The sequence below is a fragment of the Rana temporaria genome, chromosome 5 (genome assembly GCF_905171775.1).
Source record: "Rana temporaria chromosome 5, aRanTem1.1, whole genome shotgun sequence".
Taxonomy (NCBI): domain Eukaryota; kingdom Metazoa; phylum Chordata; class Amphibia; order Anura; family Ranidae; genus Rana; species Rana temporaria.
The window spans coordinates 208,689,893-208,701,849 of NC_053493.1; the positions used below are offsets into that span (position 1 = coordinate 208,689,893).

The following is an 11,957-nucleotide window of genomic DNA, read 5'->3' on the forward strand; positions in this document are numbered from 1 at the left end:
AACATCTTTCCCTTTAGAGTCACAGAACAATGTTTTCATTTCAAATTAGTGTAGAATTCCCATTTATTTATTTTGTATTTATATATACATGTTAATATATCACATATTCAAAGAATATCCAAAACACAAAAAGACATAAGGCTTTTTAATTTGCAGCAAATTAGCATATATATGTTGGGAAGAAAATGTATATTTGCCAGCAATTTCACCCAATACAGATTTTACATAATTAGTGTGGCCCCGGATATTTACCAAAAAATGTATTACAATCAACAGGGCTTTTTGACTACTGAGAAAACATATGACATTTTTAATATGCCAGACTGGTAAAGCTTAAAGTGATACTAAAGGTTCAGGTATTTTTTTTTTTTAAATAACAAACATGTCATACTTCCCTCCACTGTGCAGTTTGTTTTGCACAGTGGCCCCGATCGTTCTCTTCTGCGGTCCCATGGCGGCTCTCGCGGCTCCTCCCCACAATAGATAACCCCCTCTAGGAAGCTCTCTCCCGAGGGGGTTAACCTGCGGGTGCGCTCCCAAGTCATTCACTCGGCGTCCATAGCTGCCGAGTGTATGACTCTGCCCCGCCCCCTGGCAGCTGCGTCTTTGGATTTGATTAATAGCAATGGAAGACAATGGCTGCACTGCTATCAATCTATCCAATGAAGAGCCAAGAAGCCTAGGAGAGTGCCACACGGGATCGCCCCCATGGAAATTCGGGGCTCAGGTAAGTAAAATGGGGGCTCGGGGGGGCCGGACACTGCAAGGTGTTTTTTTTACCTTAATAGGATGCAACACCTTTAAAGCCAGAGTTCTTCTTTCATTTTGAAATTTTAAAATTACGTTGTGTCTCAGTCAAGAAAAACAAATCTATTTGTGTAATTCAGTAGTGTAGCATTAGGATAAGAGTCATTGTTCTGTGGACAAGAATTAGTGAGACAATACAATTTTTACAGGCTTGTGATAGCTAGAAAAAATGCTGAATGACAGGCATGCTTGGATGAGAGTCTGTAAATGTTAAAAACACCACTTGAGACCCGCGCTATTGACAAAAGACGTCAACAGCGCGGTTCTCAGGTGCCAACTGGACGTCTTTGGACGTAATTTAAAGTGCATTACCCGCGCGCGCCTCTGGGGGGCGCACAGCGGGTAAACACTGTCCCGGCGCATCGCTAGGAAGCCGATGCGTGTACCTGGCGGCCGCGATGTCCGCCGGGTACACGCGATCGTCGGTAACACAGCAGGGACGTGGAGCTCTGTGTGTAAACACAGAGCTCCACGTGCTGTCAGAGGAGAGGAGACTGATCTGTGTCCCTTGTACATAGGGACACAGCATCGGTCACCTCCCCCAGTCACCCCCCACACAGTTAGAACACACCCAGGCTACACATTTAACCCCTTCCTCACCCCCTAGTGTTAACCCCTTCACTGCCAGTCACATTTATACAGTAATTAGTGCATTTTTATAGCACTTAGCACTGATCGCTGTATAAATGTGAATGGCCCCAAATTTTTGTCAAAAGTGTCCGATACGTCCGCCGCAATATCGCAGTCCCAATAAAAATCGCAGATCGCCGCCATTACTAGTAAAAAAAAATAATAAAAAAAAAATCATAATTCTGTTCCCCATTTTGTAGGCGCTATAACTTTTGCGCAAACCAGTCGCTTATTGTGATTTTTTTTCTTTTTACAAAAATACGTCGAAAAATACGTATCGGCCTTAACTGAGAAAAAAAATATTTTTTTTTAAAAAAAAATGGGATATTTATTATAGCAACAAGTAAAAAATATTGATTTTTTTTTCAAAATTGTTGCTCTTTTTTTGTTTATAGCGCAAAAAATAAAAACCGTAGAGGTGATCAAATACCACCAAAATAAAGCTCTATTTGTGGGGGAAAAAGGACGTCACTTTTGTTTGGGAGCCACATTGCACGACCACGCAAATGTCAGTTAAAGCGACGCAGTGCCAGAAGCTGAAATTTCGCCTGGGAACGAAGGGGGTTTATGTGCCCAGTAAGCAAGTGGTTAAGGGTAGATATTAAAATGTTGTCTTTTAAATTGCTGCATAGGAAAGCATAGCAGGGCTGAGTTAGCTCTGCCCAGCTCCAAGATGGCCTCTGGGGCTTATGAAGGTTCCCAGTGACATCAGAGTCTACATCATGGGAATTCCCTCTGTAGCAACAGTGAGAAAGCCTTGAGTTAAGATTGTGCTACACTGCACTCTTAAAAAACACTCTGTAGGGGGGCAGGAAGCATGGAAGCCGATCAATATAGATTATGAGTAAATTGATAAATTAACTGTCTTTTTTATAATAAATTATGACAATCAAATGCGATTGGTCATTTTTTAATCATTATTTATAAGTGCATGACTGAAATAAAAAAAATGTAATTACATGGTGATATTTAGTGATTAAATCACTACAAAATGTACAGTACAAATATTTTATCTTTGTCGTCACTCTAACGTTCCGTATTCTCTTAACCTGTGAACACAGTACAACACAGTACAACATACCAATAATTGGTTTAAAAAAAGTCATTCAGTGCTTGCATCTGATTTTGGACTTCTTAGATGTGTTCGCTAAATAGGTCAGCATCACATATGATCAACCCATCTGAAAATCAACGTCCTTGCCAGTTTTGCTGTTGTCACAACTCATTGCCCTAGAACTGTCTCCTGAATACACACTACATCAGGTGAATACATTAATTCAGTTTACTCATCATGAGATCACAAATAGTAACCCTTAAAGCAAGTAACTGAGTATTCACTCCTCATTTGTCTGATCTGCTTCTATGTCCAGATGACCAAACTCAACTCAGCCAATCCATCACTCATTTATAACAGATTTTTATATTTGTATTAAAATAAGAAAACATAAATATTCATTCTCCACTAGCAGGTACCTTCTAGAACAGCAGAACACAATTTTCCTTATGCCATAGTTAGAATGAGAAGTCCCTGCTAACAATACTACCTTGAATTCATACTTTGTGTCAGTGCTTTATAACGAAAGCACGGTCATTTCCCAGAATCCTACCCTTCAGTTACTATAATGAATTTGTGAGAAATTACTTGAATCTATAGTTGAATAACTCAATATGAAGATTTATCTCTCCCAACTTTGACTCTGTGTTTTCCCATTAAAAAAAGACTATATGGGAAGCATTCTTGAAATGTTGGTATTTATTTTCAACTATTTAGTATTTTAATTGAAAGTAATCATTTTTAAAACTAGTATCTGTGTGTTATTTTTTTAACTTTAGAGGAATGAGTAAAGGGTGGGTTTAACTGAGTGGCAGCAATACAGTGATTTTTGCCAGCACCTTATCCTTCCAATATGTTGTTAATTTTGATTCAGCCAGTTTGATTAAATCATTTTTTTATTTTAGACCTTTTCTATTTTTGCATCATGAAAATAGACAAAGTTATGATTTGATGAATTTCAGCCAAACATTTTAGGAAAAAAGATCCTCTAAATGCCAACAAGAAGAAAGACTGTAAGACAAGGCAAAAGTTCATAAACTCTCTAAAGTAGTGGCTTGAGACACAACAGCATTTATTGTTGGAGCTAAAAAGATCTTTCCACTGCTGCCGTACAAAGCTTTCCATCTCTTAAAGCGGAGTTCCAGACTTTTTATGTTTATTAAAAGTCAGCAGCTACAAAAAGCCTCACACGGGGCGGATCAGTAATGATCCGCCTCCGTATGCTCCGTTTGCTCAGCGGGGATCGCTCCGTTGATCCCCGCTGAGCTGTCAGATGACAGGGCAGTCCCCGCACACTGTGCGGGGACTATATATATATATATACATATATAAAATAAGGTACACCTGTTCGGTTGCGTGGTAACACAAATTGCTAATCAGCCAATCACATGGCAGTAACTCAATGCATTTAGGCATCTAAGTGTGGTAAAGACAACTTACTGAAGCTCAAACTTAGCATCAATAAAGGGAAGAAAGGGGATTTAAGTGACTTTGAACATCGCATGGTTGGTATGTGGAATAATTCCATGCTGCCCTGTAGGTAAGCAGCTAACACAACCAATAGACAAAATGGCAAGACAAAATGGAACAAAAAAGTGTAGCGCTTAATCAAATTGGTCTGATGCACATAGTAGGTGAATAAACACGGTGCTAAACTATAGACAGTAAATAATCAGGAAAATAATACACAATGGAAAAAAACAACAAACAACTGAATGTCTGTATAGTGATGAATAAAAGTTCCAAACTGGTGAAAAAATTCAAATGTGAAGAAAACACGACATGGTGAAGTGAAGAAGACTGCCACCAGTATATGGGAGGCTTGCCAGAATGTTTGAACCCTAAAGGGCGTACGTTCAGTGGGTCAAACAGGCTTTGTATGGAATGACCACTGGGAACTGGATCCTCAGCTGAGCTCCGAGCTTTAACAGGTAAATCCAACAAATGAGGAGAGGCTCTATCCTTGTAAAATGATCTCTTAAAGAGCAGTTGTCCAAATACTCCCAGGGCAATGTGGAGGGATGTGGATCAGAAAATGGGAGGAAAGAGAGGGCACACAGCTTAATCCTCCCCTATACATGCGATACAGCAAAGCCATCTGTTTTTTTTTGTTCCAACATGGCATGTTTGTTAGTGCCCGACGGGCTTGTCTGAGTATTTTAGAAACTGCTAATGTACTGGGACACGCACGCACAACCATCTTTACAGTTTACAGACAATGGTCCAAAAAAAGAACAACTATCCAGTGAGGGGCAGCTGTGTGGACTAAAATGCCTTGTTGATGTCAGAGGTCAAAATCTAGCTAGTAAGATACAAACCAAAAAAATCTTTGATACAAGTTTTAAAGCCTTCCCACTCTATCCAAAGGAATAAAAGGTACACCTACTCTCCACTTATCAGTGCCAGAGATAGGAACCTTCTGAAACAGCTTGGGTTACACTATAGCACCAATCAGATCTCCAAACTTTAATTTCTCATGCCCCGTACACACGATCGGACCTTTGTCCGATCAAATTCACATCGGAATTCCGACGGAATTCCATCGGAGGAAAAGAGAACATGTTCTCTATGTAAACTCAGACGGAATATCCGATGGAAAAACTCTGATCGACATACACACGGTTGGAATTTCCAATGTACTCGTCTGACTTTTTCCATCGGAAATTCCGATCGTGTGTACGAGGCATTTTAATCTGATTGGTTGCTGATAGGCGCTACAGATTTTCAGGTCTTCATCAAATGCTTTTCAAATAAAGGCCTACGGAGATACTATGCTAAGAGTTGATGTGAAACTCAGTATTATTCTATGGAGCACTTTCCAATTACACAAGACTAAACAAAACCAAAAAAAATCAACACCCTGATGCTTTTACTGATTATTACTTTAATTGCTAGTTTGAATCAAAGTGAAATGCTCCTTAAATTGGAGGAATTTCTTTTAAGCACATGCTTATGTTGTAAATAATTGCCAGGGAAACTCAGAATGTCACCATATAGCAAGCTACATATTATTATATGAGATTTATTAGCTAGAACCCTGAAATTTTTAATGAACAAAAATGCCAATTTCATTAGAGCCATCTACATTACAAATCAAAACATTACTCAACTAAGTGTAAAACTGGGTGCAGATCCAAAGATAATAATAAGAAAAATAAAAAAAAGTGTTATGAATAAAATTAATCTATTTCATTTAATGAGTAAGTTGATATGGTAAGTATGTGCTGGAGTAACCAATAACGATTGCATGTGTCGCATAATTCTTTTTTATTCATTACGCTAAGACGGGGTTACAATATTTATACTGTTTAACATTTTTTATATAAACCACAAAGGTATAGGTGTAGTCCAACAGGAACAAGCTAAATATTTAAGAGGTTTCCTTGTAATGGTACTAAATGGTAGTATGTGCTGGAGTAACCAATAACTATTGTATGTGTCGCATAATTCTTTTTCACTCATTACGCTAAGGCGGGGACAATATTTATAATCGTTTGACTTTTTGTTTATATAAACCACAAAGGTATAGCTGTAGTCCAACAGGAACAAGCTTAATATTTAAGAGGTTTCCTTGGAAATGATATTAAATAGGAGAATGTGCTGGAGTAACCAATAACTATTGCATCTGTCGCATAATTCTTTTTTAATTCATTACGCTGAGATAAGGACAATATTTATATTGTTTGACTTTTTTTTTATATAAACCACAAAGGTATAGGTGTAGTCCAACAGAAACAAGCTAAATACTTAAGAGGTTTCCTTGGAAATGATATTAAGCATCTCCACAAGAAATGACTGCCATCTTCAGGCACTTGCACAATCAACAGGGTCATCCCAAGCATGTTTAGTAGAACGAGACAAGAATCTATTCAGCCTATTTACATATTCTGAGTTTGCAGATTTTCAGCTATTATGTACTACTATCTTTATTTTGACCTCCTTAAATGCGTCATAGTGGATTAACTAGCCTGCACAATCAACACCCCTAGAATTGTTTTTTTTATGATACATTAGATACGTGTTGCTCAGCCTTAGCAATGGAGATTGTGATTTACTAGAATAAATCATTTGCAGTAAGAACACTGCAATGGCCAATGTGAATCATGATTAGCTTTGCTATTCCATTTTAAAACCTACTTAATAATTCTGTATACCAGGTAAAGATATCAAATGCATGAACCTAACGACTGAAATAAGAGACATTTTAAATGCATCTGTTGCTTAACCAGCCAAACTATATTTATTGCAAGGAATCCAAGAACCGTTAGAACTGCAAATACTGAACCTACAAGGTAGGTTTTATTGTATAGGTGTATAAAGAAAGACAATTCTAACAAATACGCATGCAATTATCTACAACACAGCAAAAACAGGTTGACATGCACCTATGCAGCATAATGGTGCTGGAAGCATATACTGAAAAGCTGAGCTGCATTTCTGCATTCTCTTCATCATCCCATTGACTCCCACTCAAGGAATTGTGCCTTGTTGCTATGTTATGGGGGGGGGGGGGAATCACACACAGCTCCATCAAACAACTGTGTAAATGACAGCTACAGTCAAATAAAAAGACAGGCTAGCTTATTCACATGATGGAAACCAAACTCCTAGTAGGGTGAGATTCTAGGGTCACATACCTTTACACCCACTAACATCAGATAAATAATCAAATCATTGGCTGCTCATTGCATTAGTTATATTTTAAAAACATCTGAGACTCATCATTGCATTAATAACCTAAAAAATAAAAACTGAGACTCATCATTGCATTATAACCTAAAAAAAAATCTGAGGCTCATCATTGCATTAGTAACCCCCCAAAAAATCTGAGGCTCATCATTGCATTAGTAACCCCCCAAAAAATCTGAGGCTCATCATTGCATTAGTAACCTTAAAAAAATCTGAAGCTCATCATTGCATTAGTAACCCCCCAAAAAATCTGAGGCTCATCATTGCATTAGTAACCCCCCAAAAAATATGAGGCTCATCATTGCATTAGTAACCCCCCCAAAAATCTGAGGCTCATCATTGCATTAGTAACCTTAAAAAAATCTGAGGCTCATCATTGCATTAGCACCTAAAAAAAATATGAGGCTCATCATTGCATTAGAAACCTAAAATAAATCCGTGGCTCGTCATTGCATTAGAAACCTAAAAAAAAATATCTGAGGCTCAGCATTGCATTAGAAACCTAAAAAAAAATAAAAAATCTGAGGCTCATTATTGCATTAGTAACCTAAAAAAATATGAGGCTCATTATTGCATTAGAAACCTAAAATAAATCTGAGGCTCATCATTGCATTAGAAACCTAAAATAAATCTGTGGCTCGTCATTGCATTAGAAACCTAAAAAAAAAATCTGAGGCTCATCATTGCATTAGAAACCTAAAAAAAAATCTGAGGCTCATTATTGCATTAGAAACCTAAAAAAAAATCTGAGGCTCATTATTGCATTAGAAACCTAAAAAAAAAATCTGAGGCTCATCATTGCATTAGAAACCTAAAAAAAATCTGAGGCTCATCATTGCATTAGAAACCTAAAAAAAATCTGAGGCTCATCATTGCATTAGAAACCTAAAATAAATCTGAGGCTCGTCATTGCATTAGTAACCTAAAAGAAATGTGAGTCTGGATCTAGAATAGGTAGATGAAGGTAGGTAGGTGAACCTCTTACCGCTGTGTCATAGAGCTTCAAGTCCAGGACGTAGGGATGCAGCAAGGATTCATTGCGGATCTGATCAATAGCCAAAAGCACGGCGGGCAGGATCCCCCTGCCGATATTTCCCTTTGCCACCGTTTCGCTGAGAGGCATCAAGCCCATGATAGACAAGGACGTGCTGTTAGTAGGCTGTTCGATTGTGGTTCCGCTCGATCCAGCCACCAAGCCCGGTCCCAATCCCAAGCCTAGCACCAGGAGCAAGCATTGCGGAGGCAGCAGCGGCATCGGAATGGCAGCTTTGTGGAAGCCTCCAGCCAGAGAGGTGACAGCACCAGCGGCGGCGGCGGCGGCGGCTCCTGCAGCTTCAGCACCACGGAGAGCGCAGGCTGATCTCCAGTACCTCCTGGGGGACACAGCCATTCTATAGACTGCAGGGAAGATGGAGCAGGTCCGCCCTCTACTCTCTTCTCATGTCAGGGATAGGAAGCCCCGAGCATAGGACAAAGACACACACCTAGTCACCTCCACTGATTCTCCTTTTTGGCTGAATATCATTTACATCCCTTGCATTCCATAGGCCAGCGCGCAGAGACCCGTGTAGGGACATGGAAGTAAACCATAGCAGCAGGTATCCAAAGTGAGAGCTCTTCCTCTCTTTCCTATTTGTTTTCCTTCGAGGATCAGGGTCTCCCCCCCACCCCACCACCCTCCCTTCATACACACACCCCTGACAATCGTGCTGTCAGTGGCACCTCCTCCTTCACAGCTCCCGATTGTAACACTGCCACCACCACCAGTGCAATCATAGGTATGATGAGGAGGTGTGCAGGAGGATGACAACCCTACATCAACACTTCCAGCCTCCTCTGCTCTGTGTCACCTCACCAACTCATCTCTGAAGGCTCTTCTAGTCACTAGGGGAAACGCTGCATTGCCCCCCTGAAAGCAGGGACACTCAACTCTCTCATGTGGATCCCACAGGGATGGAGGATCACTAATTCCTTCCCAGACTGTGCCAGCAAGTGCTCTTGTACCGGGGACTGTTGTCACGCATTGCTTTTGCAGGCGTTACGTGAAGCAAGGCATCCCTGGCATGACTTTGGATGTGCACATTGCTTCCTCATCATCAGCTGAGCTCCCAGGTACACCATGCTTCACAACCTCTTCATTAGGTCCAAGCTCAACCCCACAGATTAAAAAAAAAAGAAATAAAAAAAAATACGCTTGCAGTAGATTTTCCAGCACTGCAAGAGTCAGGCTTCAATAAAAAGTGAACCTTTACAACCCCTTTAAAAATGGAGCGCCATGCACACTAGCGTTTTTTTTAAAGGGGTTGTAAAGGTTTGTTTTTTATTTTATAAATAGGTTCCTTCGATTTCCCTTCTATTTTTTTTCTATGTTTTCTTTGTCTGATTTTCTCACTTCATGTTCCTCCTCAGTAAGCTGTTCTGGCTGACTAACCCCCAGCCAGAACAGGGGGCAAGCTTACTGAGGAGAAACAGGAAGTGAGAAATTCAGACAAAGAAAAAAAAACATTTAGAAGGGAAATCGAAGGAAAAGGTAAGTGAACCAACAATGCACTAGCTTAAAGTGGAGGTTCACCCTAAAAACGATGTTTTTACATTAATAGTACAATAGTAAGGACATTTCAAATCAGCAGTTTTTTTTTTCTCTGTACTTACCTTTATATCCGGATTATGTCCAGGGCTTCCGCAATCTGACGACTCCGGTACTGGGCGTTCCTATCCCAGCCTCAGGGTTCCTGTCGCACAACGCGCGTCACAAGATTTCCGGAAATAGCCAAGCTAAAAATCGGCACTATACGGCACCTGCGCCCGCCGTGTAGAGCTGACTGCGCAGGCGCCGTATAGTGCCGACTCGCAGCTCGGCTATTTCCCGACATCTGTTGACGCGCGTAGTGCGACAGGTCACCTGTTTCACAAGACATCAATCATCGAACGGAAGGATTGGAATGCCCAGTCCCGGAGTCATCGGAACCCGGAAGCCCTGGACAACATCAGGATATAAAGGTATGTACCGAGAAAAAAAAAAATTACCTCCCGAAATGTAATGTCCTTAATATGCTGGCTCTAAATATTTTTTTGGGTGAACCCCTGCTTTAACCGATTCAGCCCTGGACTATTTTGGTGGTCAATGATCGGGCCACTTTTTGTGATTCGACACTGCATCGCTTTAACTGACAATTGCGGGGTCGTGCGACGTGGCTCCCGAACAAAATTGACAACCTTTTTTTCCCACAAATAGAGCTTTCTTTTGATGGTATATGATCACCTCTGCGATTTTAATTTTTTGCGCTATAAACAAAAATGGAGCGACAATTTTGAAAAAGAAATCAATATTTTTTACTAAAATAAATATCCCCAAAAAGTATATAAAAATTTTTTTTTCCCACAGTTTAGGCCGATACGTATTCTTCCACATATTCTTGGTAAAAAAAAAAAAAAAAAAAAATGCAATAAGCGTTTATTGATTGTTTTGCGCAAAAGTTATAGCTTCTACAAAATAGGGGACTGTTTTATGACATTTTTATCAATAATTATTTTTTACTAGTAATGGCGGCGATCATCGATTTTTATCATGACTGCGACATTATGGCGGACACATCGGACACTTTTGACACCATTTTGGGACCATTGTAATTTTTACAGCGATCAGTGCTATAAAAATGCACTGATTCTTGAAAAATTGACACTGGCGGTGAAGGGGTTAACCACTAGGTGGCGCTGCAGGGGTTAAGTGCTCCCTAGGGAGTGATTCTTACTGTTGCGGGGCATCGCTGCACGTGACACGTCACTGATGACTGTTCCCGATCATGGGGAACGGTCATCAGTGACAGTGTCACTAGGCAGAATAGGGGAATGCCATGTTTACAAAGGCATTCCCCTGTTCTGCTCTTGCCAACCGCAATCGCGGGACTCCCAGGAACATCGAGTTCCGGGACCCCGTGGCCGCACTCGCAAGCCTGGTCGGCAGATTTAAAGGGACGTACCTGTATGCCAATCTGCCTGCCCGTGCCATTCTGTCAGCGGTGGTCAACAAGTGGATAAAGGAACCTATTTAGAAAATAAAAAAACAAACCTTTACAACACCTTTAAGCTCCTAGAATCTGTTATTAGCATTTATTTTTCTGCTCCTAGAAGCTAAATACTGTAGTGTTATTCTATGGGTCCATACCAAATAAAAGGGGAGTCCCCTAGGTGGACTTTTAAGGCACTGACATAAATTTATAGAAGAAACTTATTTTATTAAACACAATGAGCACAATAAAAACAAAATGTATTGGAATGGTTACAATTCCTGTGTACAAAGTACAAAATCACCACAATGATTGACCGTTTTACTCACCTGAGCCCGTTTGCTCCCACGCCGGAGACACGCAATCCCTCTCTGGCCGGGGTCTCGGTTCTTGATTGGATAGATACAATAGATTGATAGCAGTACAGCCATTTGCTCTCACTGCTGTCAATCAAATCCAATGACAAGGGCCGAGTCTGGCATTCTGTGTCTATGGACGCAAATGCTGGACTTGGGAGCACGCCCGCACGGTAATCCCCAGGGAGAGCGGGGTTTTCCCGATGCAGGGAGGAGCCACGAGGGCCGTTGGGGGACCCCAGAAGATGAGGATCAGGGCCACTCTGTGCAAAATGGAGGTAAGTATGATATGCTTGTTATTTAAAAAAAAAAAGAAGAGGGTTTACAACGCTTTTAACACTGGTAGAAGATAGGACTTTCAAGGATATGAGGCTGCCACTGAGGTGAGCACACAAATAAGGTAGTTACTCTACA

At 40.5% G+C, this 11,957-nt stretch overlaps 1 protein-coding gene across 1 annotated transcript in view; it reads right to left on the reverse strand.

Moving 5' to 3' along the window:
• Positions 1-8,851, reverse strand: part of GABBR2 (gamma-aminobutyric acid type B receptor subunit 2) — a 792,922-nt gene extending 784,071 nt beyond the window's left edge. The window contains exon 1 of the mRNA XM_040353518.1: positions 8,166-8,851. Coding sequence (XP_040209452.1) covers positions 8,166-8,570 — 405 coding nt within the window. The 5' untranslated portion in view covers positions 8,571-8,851. The remainder of the gene's footprint in view (positions 1-8,165) is intronic.
• Between the last annotated feature and the right edge of the window lie 3,106 nt (positions 8,852-11,957).